General features: G+C 47.4%; 1 protein-coding gene across 1 annotated transcript in view; it reads right to left on the bottom strand.

Moving 5' to 3' along the window:
• DYNC2I2 (dynein 2 intermediate chain 2) overlaps positions 1-20,178 on the bottom strand; it is a 42,985-nt gene that overhangs the window by 1,331 nt on the left and 21,476 nt on the right. The window contains exons 3-7 of the mRNA XM_075834167.1: positions 17,230-17,339; positions 2,832-2,989; positions 2,479-2,588; positions 1,103-1,270; positions 717-949 (exon numbers count right to left, since the gene is read on the bottom strand). Coding sequence (XP_075690282.1) covers positions 717-949; positions 1,103-1,270; positions 2,479-2,588; positions 2,832-2,989; positions 17,230-17,339 — 779 coding nt within the window. The remainder of the gene's footprint in view (positions 1-716; positions 950-1,102; positions 1,271-2,478; positions 2,589-2,831; positions 2,990-17,229; positions 17,340-20,178) is intronic.

Below are 20,178 nucleotides of genomic sequence, written 5' to 3'. Positions count from 1 at the left end.
CTTTCTTCAAGGCTTTAAGAAACCTTAGCCCAGTCTCTCAGGTACCCTCTCCTTCCCTGGACCTTTCAATAGTTGTGTCGGCTCTAACAAAGTCACCGTTTGAACCCATGCAAGAGTCGTCCATCAGATTTCTCTCCTTCAAGGCCTTCTTCCGGGTGGCAATCACGTCAGCCAGGCGCATAAGCGAGCAACAGGCCCTCTCCTTCAAAGAACCCTATTTGAGAGACCTGGGAGATTGTCTTCTACTACGTACCATGCCTGGGTTCTTGCCTAAAGTTCCTTCCTTTAGGAATAGAAATCAAGAGATATTATTGCCAGTTCTCTTCCCTCATCCCCAAGGTGACTATCAGGAGAATTGGCATACACTGGACGTGAGAAGAGCAGCTCTCACCTATATTCAAAGGACAAAGGCTTTTAGGAAAGCAGAAACATGCCGGTCCTAATAAGGGGGCAAAAAGCAAGTAAAGCGCCGCCCGCCCCCTGGGGGCATATCCCCCTGGATCAAATCTGCAGAGCGGGGCCCGGTTACCGGTACATACTTATAGGGCAAGTCCTTAATTGCTTAATGCTAATTAACCTGTCTCTGCCTAATTGTACTTAGGGGACTAAAACCCATATGTGCGGTGCTGCCTACGGACTCCAGGAAATAAAAATTTCGGTGAGTACATTTTCGTTATCTATGGCCGCCTTACTTAACCTTATGCAATGTTTCTTACCTGTGGAAAGGTGAGCAGTCAACACAATACACAGGTCCTCCATGAGGGGAAAAAGTAAACTGAGCTGGGGCCTTCAGAGGAATAGAGGAAGCCGTGCTGGTGAGAGCAGCTTTCTGGACTGTAGTAGAACACTTCAGCAAGAAGCCGCCTTCTACTCCAACCACGAACACGCTGGGATCAAAGTGTGATGAGGAGTAGCACGTCACCCCCACTGCGGTGTCACCACGACCATGCTGCGATTGAACATCGAAATATTACAGATACATCCGCTCTAGTAAAAGTCAGAAAATCTGCCATAAAAATGCCACCATTTGTTACTGAGATTTTCCAAGATATTTCCAACGAGCTGTAAAGAAGGACCATATCTTTTTGCACATAGGACTTACCCTGTTTGTCTTTGAGTTGCTGGGCATTTGCTGAGCAGCCAGAGCAAATCCATTGTGCAGCGAGAGCTGTCCCTCCTTTTCCATATTCCATACAAGGATCTTTCCATCAGAAGAGACGCTGAGAACCTGCAGCCTGTGGGATTGTGGGACCTCTTGAAGCCAACGAACCTGCCAGACAACAGAAAACAGTTGGGGCTCGTCCACACGTAGCGGAATTACCGCGTTGCGGACGGAAAATACACAGCACAGTAGCAGCAAAGTGGGTGACATTTAACAAATCTCACGTGCTGCAGTGCGTATTTTCGGTACAGCAGCACGTCAATTCCTGCTGCGGAAAGTGGACTGAATTGCTGCGTTTCTCAGAGGAGATGTCACCATCCCCCAACACTGAGAAAAACACAGCAAAATACGCACCATTTTCTGCAGTCAAAAACGCAAGAAATGGTGCGTTTTTGCCACAGCGGAAAGTCGTCTTTTTTAAACGGAATTGCTGCAGAAATTTTCTGCAGCAATTCCGTTACGTGTGGACAAGCCCTTGTCCGCAATGGAATTCTATGCGGAAATTCCGCAGCATTCACAGTAGCAGCAAAGTTAATGAGATTTACAAAATCTCATGCCCACTCTCTGGAAAAAAAACGCACCAAAGTCGTGCGGAAAGTGTTCTGCGGTGCGTTTTTCTATTCCACAGCGTGTCAATTTATGCTGCACGTTTTGTGCGGAGATGCGTGTTTGGCCCCTAGACTTCAATGGGGAGCACAAATACCACAACAGATTTACGTTGTTGCGGTTTTTACAGCGGAAACGCAGTAAAAACCACTGGACATCCGCAGGTGCACATATACTGTGCTACAACCAACATGTAACACTAAATACGCAGATAAAACCGCTGCAATATGAGCAGGAAAAACGCACTATGGATTTCTGTGACAGATTTACCAGCGTTTTTCTAGAAATTCTGCTGCAGATTTTCTGCAACAGAAAATCCGCAGCGTATCCTGTGTGTGGGAACGTACTCCTTGAAGGTTGGGTGAAAACCCCTGCAGGACAAAAGTGGTTAGGTCTCACCCATCTAGTATACATAAATAAAGATGGGCACAGCCATATTAAAATCTTATTCCACTCTTATAAAGTGATGGCATATCGATAGGACACGCCATCACTTTCTGATTGGTGGGGATACGACCTCTAGGACCCCCACAATCACTAGAATGAAGGGGCCGCAGCGCTGGTTTATTGCTGTGGACCCTTCACTGTTTTTACGCGCCCGGCCACTCACTGTGCAGGAAACGCAGCACGGACCCATTGTATTGGCCAGTGAATTAACTATATGCCATCAGTTTAGGAGATTGAAAAAACCATTGCACTTCCATTATTACCTGGTAGACTGCATCCATATGACTGTCTATTGAGAGACCAGTTCTTCCGATCAGCGGGTCATCTGTCCGACTTGTGTCCCACACTAGAACTTCCCCATTAAAAAGACCACCTGACAAGAGAAAAAAAGTAATGTAGCAGAGCTGGCATCTAATATCTGTGGTTTTCTATAGGGCACCAAACAAACCTACTGAGTTATCTGAACTCAGTGACCCGTTTCTGAGAAATCATGGGCCACATTTGCAGGGGGCAGCACTTACACACATACTAAACGTAAACCCAGCGTACAGGTCAGAAATGTCTATGTCAAATAAAATCTACTGCTATTTGTAAGAATCTGGGCGGCTGGACCTACCGGCTATAAGGGACGGCCTGGAGGGATGAAACGCCAAGGACATGACAGAACTAGGCACATCTAGGACAGTATCAGGATGATTGGGATTGAAGCCCCGTCGGTCCATGTTCCACGTGCAGACATAGGACTTTTCTGTGCTCCAGTCTCCATCTCCTAACCTGAAGAGGACAAAGAAAATGCATTGTTACAGAGGAACGGAGAAGAAAGTTATTGAAATAACTGGATTTTTGCAAGGATCGTAAAACCCTCTTCTCGTTGAATTTATTGAGGGACACAGCACCATGGGTATAGGCCCTTTCCACTAGGAGGTGACACTAGGTAGGAAAAGTATTGGCTCCGCCCAGGCAGGCCAAACCCCTCCCACAGACACCTTGCCAAAAAACAAAACAACACGTCCACGATCCCAAGAGAAAAACCAACCAAACAGCCAAAAAAAAAAACAGTTCCTGGACCTGGAAAAAAAAAAGGGCAGGATCCATGTCCCCCAATGAATTCAACGAGAAAAGGTATTACGGTAAGTACAAAAATTCATTTTTCTCATTAATATCCATAGAAAGCTTTGCCTATGGTGCGATGGTCTAGAATGCCATGCAGCAAGATGACAAGGGGAGTTGTGACCACAGAGATGTAGTAGAGAGCATTCCCCGGAATGGGAAAAAGGCCAAAAAGAAGGTGACACGGTTACTCAAAGACCAGATTGAGGTCGCGAGTTGTAGACCGGAAATAAGAGGATCCGAGGGGCAACCCATTGGAGAGCAATCTGGACCCCAGGGAGAAAACGAAAACCCAGTCTCAGATCCAAGGAGGATAGAAACATCCCTCAAACTAGCAAAAACAAGACTTCCATGACATATGAAGAATAGAAGATGGGGAGGGTTATTTGACCTTCAGTAAAGTTCAAACCACTATATCTCAGGGCCACAGCATAAAAAAAACATGGTGCCAAAAGGTAGTAACTCGAAGCACTAGGAGGAGAGTGAACCAAGAAAGAGGTCATCTGAGAGAAGTAGATGCCAGGAGAAAATCAGTGGAAAAGGACAAGGTGAGGGACCACATTCGTCAAGGCAAGAGCTGGACCACCCGGTTGATCTAAGTCCTCAGCTGTGACATGCCGAAAAATCCTAGGGAAAAGAGGCAGGAGAGGGAAGATGTACATCTACTACACCAGCCAAAGGAAGCCCGCTGTTCAGTAGACCACTACTGAAATTGAGGCCACCGATAGAGCCGGGACCCGGCTCTCAACCAACAGTAGGAACGTGGTTGACTCTAGAGGCACTGAATGGTTGGAGAGGAGAACCTCATATTGGGTGCACAACACACCATCAGGGGAGAAGAATAGGATGAACCAGTGAAGGAAGATCAATCCCAGTGGCCCAGAATCTGCTGATGAAGCTGGCGAATGTGACAGAGCATAAAGGGAAGACTTCCATGGAGGAATAACCCCCGGAAGACAATGTTGTAATAAGTCTGTTTGTGTGCAGGATGAAGTAAAGGCTGTCCCAATTCAAAACGTGACTGGATCTGAAGCAGAATATTGTCAGAGTATGGCACAATAGGGAACCTCCTGTACCGGATAACTGCCAAGAGCATGGCGAGTAGCCCCAGGAGGGCACAAGGGACAGATGCCAGGTCGGAGACCTGAGAAAGCACGGGTGGGATGGATGTTTAGGGATGCTGAGATTTGACATTGAGCACCAAGAGAAAACCTGGTCACAGTATTCAATGACTATTTGATTAAACTGATCCTGACAAAACGGCAGAGTCACTGCAAATTTAGCAAGAAGTGGCCAGGCCATGCCCACATGGGGACCAGAGAAGGACTGGAGTAAGAAACCTTGAGAACCTTCCCCCTGATTAACGGGGACGAGTGTGCCCTGGAGGGGGAGGAATTCCACAGTGCGATGGTCAGGAGAAATGGACTTAATACTGCTCTCTGTAGCCCAGAAGGGCCTACGTCATAGCACAACGCAACCGAGAACCACGAGACCCGGTGAAAAAGACTGCCAACAACCTGAGCCGACCTAAGTGAGAGCTGACCATCATGAGAGTGCTTGACACTAGGTGCCTTAGAAACCACATCCAGCCTGGGACCAAGGAGACAGGAGCTAGGAAAGAGACTACCCATGAAGGGAACTTTGAAGCTGATCAGCAGTCGATGGTTGATCCGCAGAAGGCAGTGAGATCGACCCTATAGGTGCAGTGGATGCGCCAAGAGTCCTCCCACACCCGGAGGAGCCTGTATGGAGTGCTTCAAAAGTCTCGCTGTAAAATACTCACTGCATATTTTATTTCTGTAAGGCCAGGTTCCCACGGGACAGATACAATTTTTCGGACGGAAATTCCGCTGCGGATCAAAAGCCGTTCATACTTACCCCCTCCCTTCTCTGACATCCACTTCGGCATCCCTGGATGAAGTTTCAGGCCGTGTGACGCTGCAGCCTCTGATTGGCTGCAGCGGTCACATGGGACGCAACGTCATCCCAGGAGGCCGGACTGCATTAAGGAGGAGGGCGTTCTGGGTAAGTAAGTTAATTTTTTTCTTCCGGCATTGCAATTTTCGGTGTAAATGCTGTGATTACGCCGCAATAAATGCAACGCTTGGCTTTCTGTTGCATGTTTAGCATCCTCATTGAATTCAATGGGGAAAATCCACAACGGAAAATGAAAAAAATGCAGCATAAATTGACATGCTGCAGAATTAAATTCCGCACCGCAGGTCAAGTTATTAACGTTTACGCTGCGTCTTTTTTCCGTAGCGTGGGCATGAGATTTTCTAAATCTCATCCACTTTGCTGCTACTGTAAATGCTGCGGAATTTACGCACAGAATTCCGTTGCGGAGATTCCGCAGCGTTTACGCTACGTGGAAACCCGGCCTAAAAGGTAAACTGCGCAAGACAACATGCTCTAGCGAGTATAGCGTCTGCTATTGGAATAGTGGGGTCGCTGGATATATCGGCAGGTCTACCCTCTTTGGCCAAGAAGTCTCCAGTTTCAGGAGTCTGGAGTGAGAGAAAACGCCCATCCGAGAGCTCATACTTTTTTTTTTTTTTTTTTTTTTTTTTTTTTTATGGTTTCAACTGTGTTTTTATTGAAAATTTTTCAACAATATACATATAACTTAGAGCAGCATGAAGGGCCATGCAATTCACATAGTAAGACAGTAACTTTCAATAGACAGACAAAACATCTGGGAAAAAACACAGGGGTTTAAGGGGGTGAGGAGGGGGGGGATAGTCGGAGCTCCACCTACCACCTAATCTTGAGTTCCCTGTATCCAATACTTGTCCCACGGGTCCCACACCACTTTGAACCTGTCCAGTTCATTGTCAATAGAGGCCGTCATATGCTCCATTGTACGTATTTCCCTAATTCTAGTTATTAAGTCGATGTGGGAGGGAGGGGTTGTCTGTCTCCATTTCCATGCTATCAACGTCTTAGCGGCTGTAAGAAAGTGTCGAAAGAGTCGAGCTGGTGATTTCCCCAAAGACCTAGGGGGAACATTTAGGAGGTAATGAAGAGGGTCTAAGGGAATATCCTGCTGCAACACCGCCAATGCCAAGTTCTTAACTTCCAACCAATACTGTTGTACCAGTGAACAGCTCCAGAAAATATGGAACAGATCACCTCTCTGACCTCTACATCGCCAGCAATCCGACGGAATACCCGGATTGAAGCTATGCAGAAAGGCAGGGGTATGGTACCAAAACATAAGGATTTTATATTGGTTTTCCTTATATGCAGTGCAGATGGAGGTTTTAGCTGCTTGCGACCAAATAATCTGCCACAATGAGAGCGGGATGGATTTATTCAGTAAGGCCTCCCACTTCAACATGTATCTATGCCCAGGCGGAGGGGAACCCTCCGGGGATAGCAATAATGCATAAATGGCTGAGATAAGCCCCCTAGTGGTGGTAGCATACCGACATAACCTTTCGAAGCTTGTAGGTGCAGTAACCCGCGTGGATCTAAAAGTTTGCTGCATGTAATGTCTAACCTGAAGATAGTGAAAGAACGCAGCGGAGGGAATATTATGATGTTTTTGAAAGTATGAAAACGGGTGAAGCTCTTGCGTGTGGGGATCAACCATATCAGCCAGGTGAAATACCTCAATTCCCGTCCACAATCGGACTATTCGGGAGGTAGTGCCCCCCGGGATAGTGGGAGTGTAGAGTACCGAAGTCAAGGGCGGGCAACCCGATGCCAAATGGAAGCGGTTTTTACAGGTTTCCCACACCTCCCTTTGAAATCTCATGGGACCCAATAAAGATGCAGTCGGCATTATTAGTGGGTCACCCCATAACAGGGAGTTTGGGTGGACCGGGGCCATCCATAGCTTCTCTATTTCGGTCCATTTATTGTACGCCCTTAAAGACACCCAGCTGGGTATGCGACGGAGGTGTGCCGCCCAGTAGTACTTCACCACATCAGGGACCGATAGCCCACCCGCAGATCGACCCGATAATAAAACTGATTTCGGAATTCGATGTCTGCCGGAGTGCCATATGAACCTGAGGATAGAAGACTGCATAGCCCGCAATTCCTTCATAGGTACTGCTACCGGCAAAGTCTCAAAGTAGTACAGTAATTTAGGGAGCAAGGTCATTTTGACCGCTGCTATGCGCCCAAAAAATGACATGGGAAGAGGATCCCACCTGGCCATTAGCTGACGTAGCTCTACAAACAGAGAGGGGAAATTAGCCTTGTAAACCGACGTATAGGAGGGAGTGAGTTGAACTCCTAAATAAGTCAGGGAGGTTTCCTTCCAGTTGTAGGTGTAGTTGTGTTTGAGTAGCTGGAGCTCCTGGTGTGGAACATTAAGAGGGAGCGCTTCCGTTTTAGATGTATTAGTTTTATATCCTGACAGCCTCCCATACCTACGGAGAACTGTAGTAAGGTTAGGGAGGGAGGTATGAGGTTTAGTGATAGTCAAGAGGACGTCATCTGCAAACAGGGAAACCTTAAACTCTTTATCTTGTATCTGGACCCCCGCTATATCCCTGGATTTCCGTATTTGAGCTGCTAAAGGTTCTATGCATAGCACAAATAAAAGTGGGGATAGGGGACACCCCTGACGTGTACCATTCCAGATTTGAAACGGAGGGGAGGTGGAGTGTGGGAGTTTAATTGCCGCTGTTGGTTTGGAGTAGAGACCACGCAGTGCTGTCAAATAAGGGCCCGAAATCCCAAATGAATTTAGAGTTTCGAACATAAATGGCCATCCCAAGCGGTCAAACGCCTTCTCTGCATCTAGACTAAGAAGGATCGCCGATTCCTTTTGCTTTTGGAGGGCATCAATGAGGTCAAGGGCCCTTCGTGTGTTGTCTCCTCCTTGCCTAAGAGGTACAAAGCCCACTTGGTCTTTGTGAATCAAAGAAGGGAGCCAAACATTGAGTCTATTAGCTAGAAGACGGGTGAAAATTTTTAGATCCGAATTCAGAAGGGCTATGGGTCTGTAATTGGAGCACTCTGCGTGGTCTCTACCCGGTTTAGGGATCAGCGTGATATGAGAATGCAGGAATGTTTGAGGGATGGGAGAACCCTGTAGGAATTCATTAAATAACGAAGCCATCCGTGGAACCAAGATCTCTGCAAAGGTCTTATAATACCCATATGTAAAGCCATCTGGTCCAGGGGCCTTACCACTAGGGAGGTCCTTCAATATATCAAACAATTCCTCCGCAGAGATCGGGGCATTCAGGGATGAAAGCTCCTCATCTTTCAGTTTAGGGAGAGCACAGGAAGAGAGATATGCTTGCAGCGTTTCCCTCCGACGAGCCGGATCAGGTGGTAAGGTATTTGGCAGGTGGTATAAGGATTTATAATAGTCATGAAAAAGTGTGGCTATCGTGTCTGGGTGATGCTGGAGTATGCCCGCCTTATCCCGAACCGCCTGTGGAGTACGAACAGTCGCCTGATCCCGCAATAGTCTGGCCAGAAGCGAGTGCGCCTTATTACCTTTGTCGTAATATTTCCTTTTTGTGTATAGTAATGACTTTTCTACCCCCTTCATAGCTAAGTCCTTGAGTTGTGCTCTAGCCTCTATCAATTTCCGTAGTGTCGGGACCGCCGGTTTAATCCCCATTTCTCTCTCCAACTTAGTAATTGTCCGATGGAGAGCCACCCGCTTGGCCCGAGAGTCTCTTTTCAATCTAGATCCCATTACTATGCATTGCCCTCTCATCACCGCCTTATGCGCCTCCCAAAGAGTGGATACTGAAGGAACCGATCCCTCATTAAGTGCATAAAATTCCCGCATATGCCCGGCCAGGCTGTCCCTAAGAGAAGGGGACTTAATCAAAGTTTCGTTTAAGCGCCAATGACATACTCTCGTATTTGGTTTCCCTATCTGTAGGGACACAGAAACTGGTGCGTGATCTGACCAAGAGATGGGGTCTATATTCGCCCCCTGGAGCGCACGGAGGGCAGGGACATTACCAAAAAAGTAATCTAAGCGTGTATGAGTGCTGTGCGTATGGGAGAAGAAGGTATAGGACCTATCACCTGGGTGATCCACTCGCCACAAATCATAGAGCTGGTGCTCTCTAATTAGTTGCCTAAAACGTGTAGAAAGTCCTGTAAGGGTGGGCGTCGGAGTAGCGTGTGTAAGAGAGACCCTATCCATGGACGTGGAGAACGGGACATTAAAATCTCCTCCCACCAGCCATGCCCCCCTAGGAAGCTTCTGGAGTTTAGAAAGGAGTCTACGTAGGAATGGAATCTGTGCGGTATTAGGAGAGTAAACGTTACATAAAACGATGGGCTGTCCAAGCAAAGTCCCCTCTATTATAACATATCTGCCTTTCGGATCTAGATGTGAGGTGTGAACTTGTATGGGGCAGGAAGCTGCTATCAAAATGGCCACCCCCTCCCTTTTGCGACCTGACGAGGCAGAGTACACAGCAGGATACGCCCCTCGGGCAAATTGGAAAGTTCCGGATGAATCTAAGTGTGTTTCCTGCAGAAAAGCAACTTCCGCTCCAAGCGATTTCAACTCCCTGAGAAGCAAGCGTCTCTTCACATTGGAGTTGAGACCCTTGACATTAAGTGTGACAAATTTAACCATGGTCAAAGATGTATGAAAGAGCAAAGAATGATGTGGAAAGTGCGGATGTATACAGCTCACAGTTATGTCGGGGCCAGTCCCATGTCGGTTTCAAAGCAAGCAGTGTTCTACGGCGTCCTTCTACCTTGGAGGTTCTTGGAGGATTCACTGTCGTCTCAAGTGTTATTTCGGATGAAAGTAGGAGGGGAGGGAAAGACACTGGGGTAAAGACGTACCAGGGAGACAATACACATATCTGCAGTGAGAACAAAGAGAAATGCATGAGATCAATGAATTTCAAACACACTCAGAAAATACTACCAGGGAGAATACTATACCCTGGGGCGGGTGATATTAAAGCAAAAGAAAACTGGTAATACAATATTACCCTTTGCAACTCTCTCTAAAAACAGAGGGAGAACTGCAAAACAAATTACCCCTATCAAAAAAGGAGGTCGGGTCTCAACAGTCGAGGAACCTAGTACAAAAGTACGTATAAATACGTACAGGCCGAGAAAAAACAAAAAGGGGGTGAAAGAGCCAAGTGTATCCCGGGCAATCGCGCCCTGCCACAATTTACGTTAACGAATTAAAGCGAAACAACATAAAATCAGAAATATAATCCTAAATGCATTTTTAGCCTAGGATAGTGCAACTGGCGAAGGGAGCAGCTGGTATGGGTGACCAGGCTCCTTCACATATATTACGGAGGTGCCGTGTATCTGCGCAGCGTCAATCAATTCAAATCAGGTCTTGGTGAACTTCGGGTAGACTGTCGTCTTGGAGAGGTCCTCCGCTTATTTCGGACCGACTGCCAGACTGGAGGTGGAGACGAAGGCGGCAAAGGAGTCTCCCAATTCTGCATCTTGGGCGTTGGTATACCAAGGGAGTCACAGAAATGAGGCAAATCCCCTGGGTACCTCAGGGTTGCAGAAACACCATCTCTTCGGGCTGTAAGGGAGAACGGAAACCCCCATCGATAAATAATATTGTGGTCCCGTAGGGCTGCGAGAAGTGGACGAAGCAGACGTCTTTTCTGTAACGTAATCCAGGAGAGATCCGGGAATAACTGAATCGGCACACCGGCATACTCCAGGTCTTTACGCTGACGGGCTTTAAGCATAATGTCCTCCTTAGTGCGGAAATCCTGGACACAGCAGATGATATCTCTGGGCTGAGATGTAATGGATTTTGGTTTCAGTGCTCTATGCGCTCTGTCAAGCGGTATCCGATTAGACGGGGGTGCACCCAAAAGGTCGTTAAAGATAGTCTCTAACACGATGGGAAGATCTTCAGACCCCGAGGGCTCCGGTATGCCCCTTATCCTTATATTATGACGGCGACCTCTGTTATCCAAATCCTCTAGATGCAGTTGCATATCTCTAATGGACGCCAGCTGGGAGGACACTGAAGACTGTATCACAGAAACATGGCGCCTAGTGGCATCGTGGTCATCTTCTAAAGCCTCCACCCTCGTAGCAATCTGCTGTATATGCTGCGACACCCCCGCCAATTCTGAACGAAAAGCTGCCTTCACTTCTTGTATCATACTCTTAAAGTCCTCTTTAGTGGGCAACTGTGAGAAACATTCCCTCCACATAGGGGGCACATCTGAAGGAAGTGAGGCTGAATCCTCCAGGTCAGAATCTGAGGCATATGCAGGGGCCTGGGCATAGGGGGTCAAAGATGGTGTATCCCCCAGATCGTCTCTCCTCCCCGGCTGCTGGATCGTGGGCCGTTGGGGTTTAGGTGCAGGCCAAATCTGTAGGGCCATTTGTGCTGAGGGCTGTGACATTGGTGGTTCAAGCAGGTGTACTGGGGCCTCTGACTGAGCTGATGCTCCTCGTGGCCTGGCCTCCATTGCTCCTGGGATAGGGGACCCCCTTCCCTGCTGTTCACAGGACGAGGTGGAGGACAGCTTAGGGGAGCTGGGAGGGTGAACTTTAGCCATCCGGCTATTCAGCTTACCCTGTACGTGGGGCACTGTCTCCTCTCCCTGCTCGGACATCTCCCCTTCCTTCTGACACGAGGCTGTCCAAGATGGCTGCGGCTGAGGGAGCGGCGTGGCTTGCCGCCGAAGAAAGTAGCCGTCGATCGTTGGTGGAGCGGCGGCGACCTGGTGCTGTGCTGCAGGGGTGAGTCTAGACCCTTGGGGTCTTTTTTTCCCCATATGAGGCACCTTTCCCCGCTGTAGGCTGCTGGATCTGCGTGGCAGGGCGCGGAGCTCTCAGTTTATGCGACCGGCGCCATCGACTGCTGGCCACGCCCCCCGAGCTCATACTTTTTGAGAAACTCACGACCAAGTGGTCAAAAAATAAACTTGTAGATAAATCGAAAAAAAAACTCAGGACCCAGGAGGATCCGAAGCGTCTCCAGGACTGCAGTGATAAGTCTGTCTGATGAGACAGCCCTTCTGGAGCACCATACAATCTAGTTTCTATATAGGATTGGTGTACCATCCCCTGAAAAAGGTCCTGCTTCTAAGGGATGTCAGAGCAAACTTCAGATGTTTCTGGAGTTGCTTTTTCTTTTTCTATGACAATTGAAAAACCCAGGGAAAAACCAGACCTGGCCCATTGTATGGGGATTGGGGACTACTGCAAAAGGAGAGCCTGTACACCGAGGTGCAGAGGGCAGCCTCCGGTGAAGAAATCAGTCGTCTAGATGAACCAGGACAGCCATGAGAGAGAGAGAGCGAGACCTCTGCCAGAGGGAGGGGTGATGCCCAGTCCGGCTCGGGAGAAGGCGGGACTAAAGATGGCGTGGCAGGGAGGGCGGAGGGGTCACTAATGACCACATAACAATATACATGTTAGGACTTAGGAACTGCATTTCCTGTACAGGAACCCAGGATTCTCCAGTCTTGGCTTTAGTCCTGAGAGCAAATAAAAATGAGCAAAATAATTTGCTGGCAAATTCCGACATCTCAAGTAGTAGTCAATTACCCAGTCTAGAAAAAAAGTGGCTAATTTTCTAAACAACACATTTACTCTGCCATGGAAGCTGGTAATGTGACCTGATGTTTGCAAGAGCTGTGTAGTCTATCTCAGATCCAGCTAGACTAAGTGCACCTCCTATGTAAGTGGGTAATGTGGCTGCCTGGAGCTCGACGTAGGTGCGCAGCGCTGTCAGGAATAGGGTCTCGTAATAGCCCAAATACTGCACCTATGGAAGGCGTTGTGTGGCAGCCTGGAATCCGCAAAACTGCACAGCTGTGTCAAGTACAGAGAGTAGAAAAAGGTCAATTAGTCCACCTGAGTAAGGGGGTATAGTGGCTGTGTGGCGATAGCAGTAGCCACGTAGTCATGTCAGTTACAGGGACTAGAAATAACACAATTACTCCCTCTAGAGAAGTTAATGTTGTTGCCGATGCTTAGAATACTTGTGGTACAAGTCAGTTAGGGCAAAGCCACACGTGGCGGAATTGCTCTTGAATTCCGCTGCGGACACTCCGCAGCGTTAATCCGCAGCGGAGCCGTTTCTCCATTGCCTTCCACTTCTTTTTAGTAGGATTCGTTTAGACGAGGCTGAAAATTCCGCTGCGGAGCATAGGCTGCGGTGCGGAATTTGGTGTCCGCAGCATACAATGGATGTTGCGGACCAGTGGCGGACTCATTGCGCAAGTTCTCCATTGACTTCAATGGAGATTCTAAATTCCGCAATGAAGTCCGCAGCTGTCATGCACATGTTATGTGTGCTGCGGATGCGTCTTGCTTTTTTAACATGACATTTCTTCATTCTGGCTGGACCTATGTATTTCTAGGTCTACAGCCAGACTGAGGAAGTCAATGGGGCTCCCGTAATTACGGGAGCGTTGCTAGGAGACGTCAGTAAATAGTCACTGTCCAGGGTGCTGAAAGAGTTAAGCGATCGGCAGTAACTGTTTCTGCACCCTGGACAGTGACTACCGATCCCAATATACAGCAACCTGTCAAAAAAATAGAAGTTCATACTTACCGAGAACTCCCTGGTTCTGTCTCCAGTCCGGCTTCCCAGGATGACGTTTCAGTCTAAGTGACGGCTGCAGCCAATCACAGGCTGCAGCGGTCACATGGACTGCCGCGTCATCCAGGGAGGTCGGGCTGGATGCCGAAAGAGGGACGCGTCACCAAGACAACGGCCGGTAAGTATGAAATTAGTTTACTTTCACTAGGGAAAGTGCTGGCCCTTCTCTCTATCCTGCACTGATAGAGAGAAGGGAAGCACTTTTACCGCAGTCCGCAGCAGCTAGTCCGCATCAATTTACTGCACATTTTGGGCAGATCCGCCACAGAATCTGCAACGCAGATTCTGTGCGGCATTGATGCGGACAGTTGCGGAGGAAAACCGCCACGTGTGGGCATGCCCTTACACCATCTAGCAAATGAAATAATGCAGAACACTATCACTCCACCCTTGGAATGGGGTAATGTGACTGCTCGATGCTCACAAAACTTGCATGGCAACGTCAGGTTCACCATATAGCCATAGGGGGTAATGATAGCACAATCACTCCACCTTTGGATAGGGTAATGTGGCTGCTGGACGCTCATGATACTTGCACGGGAATGTCATCTAGACCTTCTAGCAACAGAGGGTAATGCATAGCACAAATACTCCGCCTATGGAAGAGGGTAACTACTATTACTGCGTAGCATCGAGACGTTGGGCCGCAGAAGGGGAGGTCTGCAGCACCAGCAAAACGCAGGGAATGGGGCGGGCTGGAAAGTAGCATCCCTATATTAAGGAAGTCTGTTCCTCATTTCAAACGCCAAGTGGAGTGGAAGGAGGAGGAGGGAAGAAAACCCTGCCCAATGAGTGTGGCCTAGTAGACGACAATAGAGCCTGGACCTCAATTAGTGTCAAGACCAAACCGCATAGTCGCACGACACGGACAGCTAGAGAAAAAAAAACGGGTATAGCCTGTGTAGGAGGAGCTAACACTTTTTATTGCTTAGTCTCGCCTCCTAGTGGCAGCAGCCTATACCCACAGTCTGTGTCCCCAATGACACAAACGAGAAAACAGTGCCAGCATCTCCCCAAGGGATGATCCCTAGCGATAGGGACTTCACTACTTCATTGAAGAGTATACCCCCTGTTTAGATAGGGTCTTCACTCTCCCATTTAAAATATGTCACCATTTTAGAAGTGTATGTCCCCTTTGTGGAAAGGGTTTCCAGTGGGGGCTCCATAGATACCCTTCGGAGTCTTCGAGTGTACCGCTTTATTTTCCTCGCACGTATAGTGGGTTACTGGCACTCTGCCTTCAAATGCAGAACATTCGATCAGGTGACCGGCGGTGAGGGAATTTCATTGGAAAGAATTGCCGGGTTTCCCGGCACCCGAGGGGGTTGACCAGACTGTAAACAGACTGATAACCCACCTGCAGCTTAGGAGAAAAAATAAAGGAATAAAACTAAATTAAAAAATAGCAGCAGACCTGAGTATCAACTCATGTCTACCTCCTACGGACACTAGGCTGAAATGGATTTAACCAGTGTCGGTGAAAGGGTATATCCTGCCTGGACAGAGCCGAGACTTTTCTTACCTAGGGTTGCCTCCTAGTGGCAGCAGAATATACTCACGGTGCTGTGAAATTAACTTTACGTGCGATTGTCCTACATAATGTAACTAAATGCATCGTAGGTATTTAGGAGTAAAGTATAACAATGGGCATATACACAGGGGACCGGGAAGGGGGGTCCAGATGAATAAAGACCGGAACACACCATAAAGGCCGGAATAGGAGACAATGAGTGGTAGAGTCGATGTTTGTGTGGTGTCGCTGTACAAAGAAATCCTTCACATCCTTCATATCATGTTAGGATAAACCAGTATGTGATAATAATAAAAAAAAACAACAATCTGTTCTTATTCCTAGAAACAGCGCCACTCTTATCCAAATATTATGCCTGGTGCTGCAGGATTTAAGTAAATGAGGCTGATCTGTAATACCAGACATATCCACTGGACAAGAGTGGCGCTGTTTTTGTGAAAAGCAAAAAACAAGCCTGTTTTTCTAATTTCATACAAACCCCTATAAATAATAGTTATGGCAAGAAGTAGCAACTGACAGTGAATGAAAAAGCATTTCGAGTCGTACACTATCTAAATCCAGATCCTTTTATGAAGAGTCTATATCCAGGGTTTCCTTATCACGCATGCCCCGGCCCATAAAGGTCAATTTATTGACTATTTCTTTAGGCCACACTCTTTTAAAGGTCGGTAGAGGCTGCAATTTAACAGGCCAGACCAATGATCAGAAGTATGGAACTCCCCTACGCACATCCAGGTTGACCTTTTGTTTTGACCTTTGGTGACCTCACACCTATATATTAGGCAATACTATAAATAGCAGTTTTCCAATAGTCTTATTACAAGAGTCTTTGTGAGTCTATCTGCAGACTACAGGCTGCCATTTATTTCAATCTATGTTCTGTCCATGCAGCAACAGGCTGCAGTTAAGAAAAAAAAAAAACAACAGAAAACTGTTCTAAGTATCAGTCAACCAATCAGATCTAAGTTTTCATTTTTGCAATGCAGAGTTGTTCTGCTCTGTCAGAGGAGCAGAACAACGAAAATCCTGGAAGCGCCGATTCCGTTGTACAAAGAACAGCAACGGAACTTATTCACTTTACTGGGTCCCATCAGGTTTTCGCCAGGGTGTCCGTGGTTTTACCGAAAACTATAGCGCAGCATAAAGCGCTATTGTTTACGTTATTTTTTCGGCCGGATCTGTGACAGAGGCCCCTAACAGAGCCTCCAACAAAGATGTGAGAACTGGGCCTAATTGGTTGTTATGAGCAACACCGACACTTTAAAACAGTTTATATGCATGAAAGACCAGAAAGCAAACTGCTGCAAAATGTTATTCCCCATCTTTAGTGGTAAATGAAAAGTACCCGGCTCCTGGGGGTCAGATATTCCATGGACACCTTTATGGCCAGTGTCATGGACTAAGAATGTGTTAAATACAAATCTCTTGTGAGGCTCAGCCTTTCGCATACAGGTGACAACTTCGAGCATATAGTGAGGATCTGTCCCCCGATTACCCCTTTCCGGTCATCACTTCCATTCCTAAATCTCACTAGAGGAATACCACTGGACAAGCTGACTCTATACGACTCTGTGCCTCTTCTGTAAGCTGATACCAACTACCCCCCTCATCCATTACACAATGGTTGTAGTGGACTAACGCCTACCATCCTAAATACAAATTATGTCACAGAATAGGTCTGTGGTTGGATTCGCCCATTATCGCTTCTATGACACTATGTGACAACCTGGGTTGTGATATGCATTGTACTTTAATAAGTCCCCAAATTCCATAATGACAAACTGTCTTTTACATTGTCACCTGGGATCACTACCTCACCTGCCGTAGGAACAACCAATGACAGATCCCGTGGAGTTCCAAGTAACGCAGGTGACTTGAAACTGCTCCGCCACCGCATCCGGATACTGAAGACTGTGCAAGCAAGAAACCTAGAAACACAAGACCCAATAGGGAAAAACAGAGTAAGAATTACAGTGATGTCATTTATAGGCTGAACAGATTCTATAACTTTTCCTAAATGTCCACCCTCAAGCCATTTTTGTATTTTTTTTCCATCTAAATAGATCTCAGATTCTACTTTTCTGATATAGTCTCCAAATCCAGACAGAATTAAAGGGCTTTTCCCATCTCAAGATGATGGCCTATCCCTGCGAGGAACTTACCGCATACTATACATTAAAATCAGTAATAAAACAGTATGCAGTAAGCGTCACCCAGAATTGTATCATTGACCTCTATGTCTTTGTGGGGGATTCAGAGCTCCGTAAAAGAAAAGTGGAGCTCCGACCACTATAAAGATATATTAATAAATAAATCAGCACAGAATGTTTCACCTAAAAACGGCATGGTGTTAGAAGGTAGGGAATCACATTAAATGGTAACTAAACGTTCAACAAACTTCTGACGTGTCATAAGTTTTGATCGGTGAGGGTCCGAGCACTGAGACCCCCCACCAATCGCTAAATCGAAGCGGCAGCAGTGCTCGTGTGAGCCGCTTTGTTTCTGTTCGGCTTTTTAAGGAAATCTGATGTATCGGAGTAGGGGCTCATAGACTTTCTATTGAGTCCGTACACTGCTATATCGATTTCCTGAAAAAGACGATCAGAAACGAAGCAGCTCAAACGAGCAATTCTGCCGCTCCCTTTTAGCGATTGGTGGGAGTCTCAGTGGTCGGACCCCCACCAATCAAAATTTCTGACATGTCACTGGAGGCATTTGTGTCAACACTGCAGGGGGTACAAGGAAAAGGATTTCTTCCACTTTTTTTTTACCCAGAACAATAGAGATGATAGTGGAGCAAACTAATATTTATGGCCAGCAGTTCTTAGCCCCCAACTCATATTATGCACGGCCCGTCAGTGGGCTGCCACTAACTCAGTGGAGATGAAGAATTTTTGGGGTTTATGGGAATAGAAAAAAAAGCCCAAAATAAAGGCAAGGCCAAAAAGATCTGCCTAAAAGCTTTATAGGGTAAAAGATGGGCAGGGGAAAGTAGTCGGTGTGCACCAACAACATGATGCTTGTCAAGTACGAGGTCAAGCGTGAAGTCTTTGTACTGACAACCATACATTCTGACAGATCCAGCCCCAGTCCATGGAAACAGAGCCGTTCCCCAAACCTGTGTGTATCCAGGACTATAATAAGTATATGGAAGGGCTTGATCTGTCAGACGCGTTACTGCAGCCATACAGCGCCCATCGCAAGATTAAGGTGTGGTATTAAAACTGGCACTGCACCTGACCCAATGGCCCTTTATAATTCTGCTAAATTCCTGCAATTTCAGGAAAAAAATAATAAAGGCCTTTATATTTGGGGAACAGGAAGGAGAAGGGAGCAGGGCCTCGGGAAGGCGAGGGGAGCAGGGCCTCGGGAAGGAGAGGGAAGCAGGGCCTCGGGAAGGAGAGGGGAGCAGGGCCTCGGGAAGGAGAGGGGAGCAGGGCCTCGGGAAGGAGAGGGGAGCAGGGCCTCGGGAAGGAGAGGGGAGCAGGGCCTCGGGAAGGAGAGGGGAGCAGGGCCTCGGGAAGGAGAGGGGAGCAGGGCCGCAGGAAGCGAGGGCAGGATAATTCCAGGGCAGCAATTCCCTGGAGAAGTTCCCCAACAGACACGAGGAGGAGGCCACAAAAATGGTGTCGGGTCTGCTCCAAGAATAGAATTAGGAGGGACACTACACATTGTGAGACCTGCCCCTCAAACCCCGCTCTTTGCATAAAAAACGGTTTTAGAATTTATCACACCTCAGTTGACTTTAACTTTCCTAAATATAATGCCCCTATAGCTGCCCTCCACACAGTATAATGTCCTTATAGCTGCTCTCCACAGTATAATGCCCCTACAGCTGCCCTCTACACAGTATAATGCCCCTATGACTGCCCTCTACAGTATAATGCCCATATAGCAGGGATGGGTTATTATGACCTAAATCAAAATCACGATTAATTGAACATGTAACCTCGATTACAATTATTGACCGATTTAGACCACACCCCTTTTGCATACCACGCCACCTATTTGTATGTTACGCCACTGAATTAATATTTATTCCCTGAGCCTGCTGTATACTACTGTATATAATATACCCTGAAACTGCCCCCACACAGTATATTGCCCCCATAGTGCTCCACCCACGGTATAATGCCCCATAGCTGCCCCCACACATCATAATGACCCCATAGCCGCCACCACAGTATAAAGCTTCAATAACTGCCCTCCACACAGTATAAAGACCCCATAGCTGCCCTCCACACAGTATAATGCCCCTATAACTGCCCTCCACAGTATAATGCCCCCATAGATGCCCTCCACACAGCATAATGCCCCCTAGCTGCCCCCCACATAGTATAATGCCCCTATAGCTGTCCTCCACCAAGTATAATGCCCCCATAGCTGCCCTCAACACAGAATAATGCCCCCATAGCTGCCCCCCACACAGTATATAATGCCCCTATAACTGCCCTCCACACAGCATAATGCCCCCATAATTGCCCCCCATACAGCATAATGCGCCCCTAGCTGCCCCCCATACAGTTTAATTCCCCAATAGCAGCCCTCCACAAAGTATAATGCCCCCATAGCTGCCCTCCACATAGTATAATGCCACTATAAATGCCCTCCACAGTATAATGCTGCTATAGCTGCCCTCCACACAGTATAATGCCCCTATTACTGCCCTCCACACAGTATATTGCCCCCATAGCTGCCCTGCACATAGTATAATGCCACTATAGCTGCCCTCCACACAGCATCATGCCCTATAGCTGCGCCACACAG

Source organism: Rhinoderma darwinii, chromosome 8, assembly GCF_050947455.1.
Source record: "Rhinoderma darwinii isolate aRhiDar2 chromosome 8, aRhiDar2.hap1, whole genome shotgun sequence".
Taxonomy (NCBI): Eukaryota; Metazoa; Chordata; class Amphibia; order Anura; family Rhinodermatidae; genus Rhinoderma; species Rhinoderma darwinii.
Note: the sequence above shows the minus strand (reverse complement) of the source record. Positions and strands in the feature narration are given on the sequence as shown.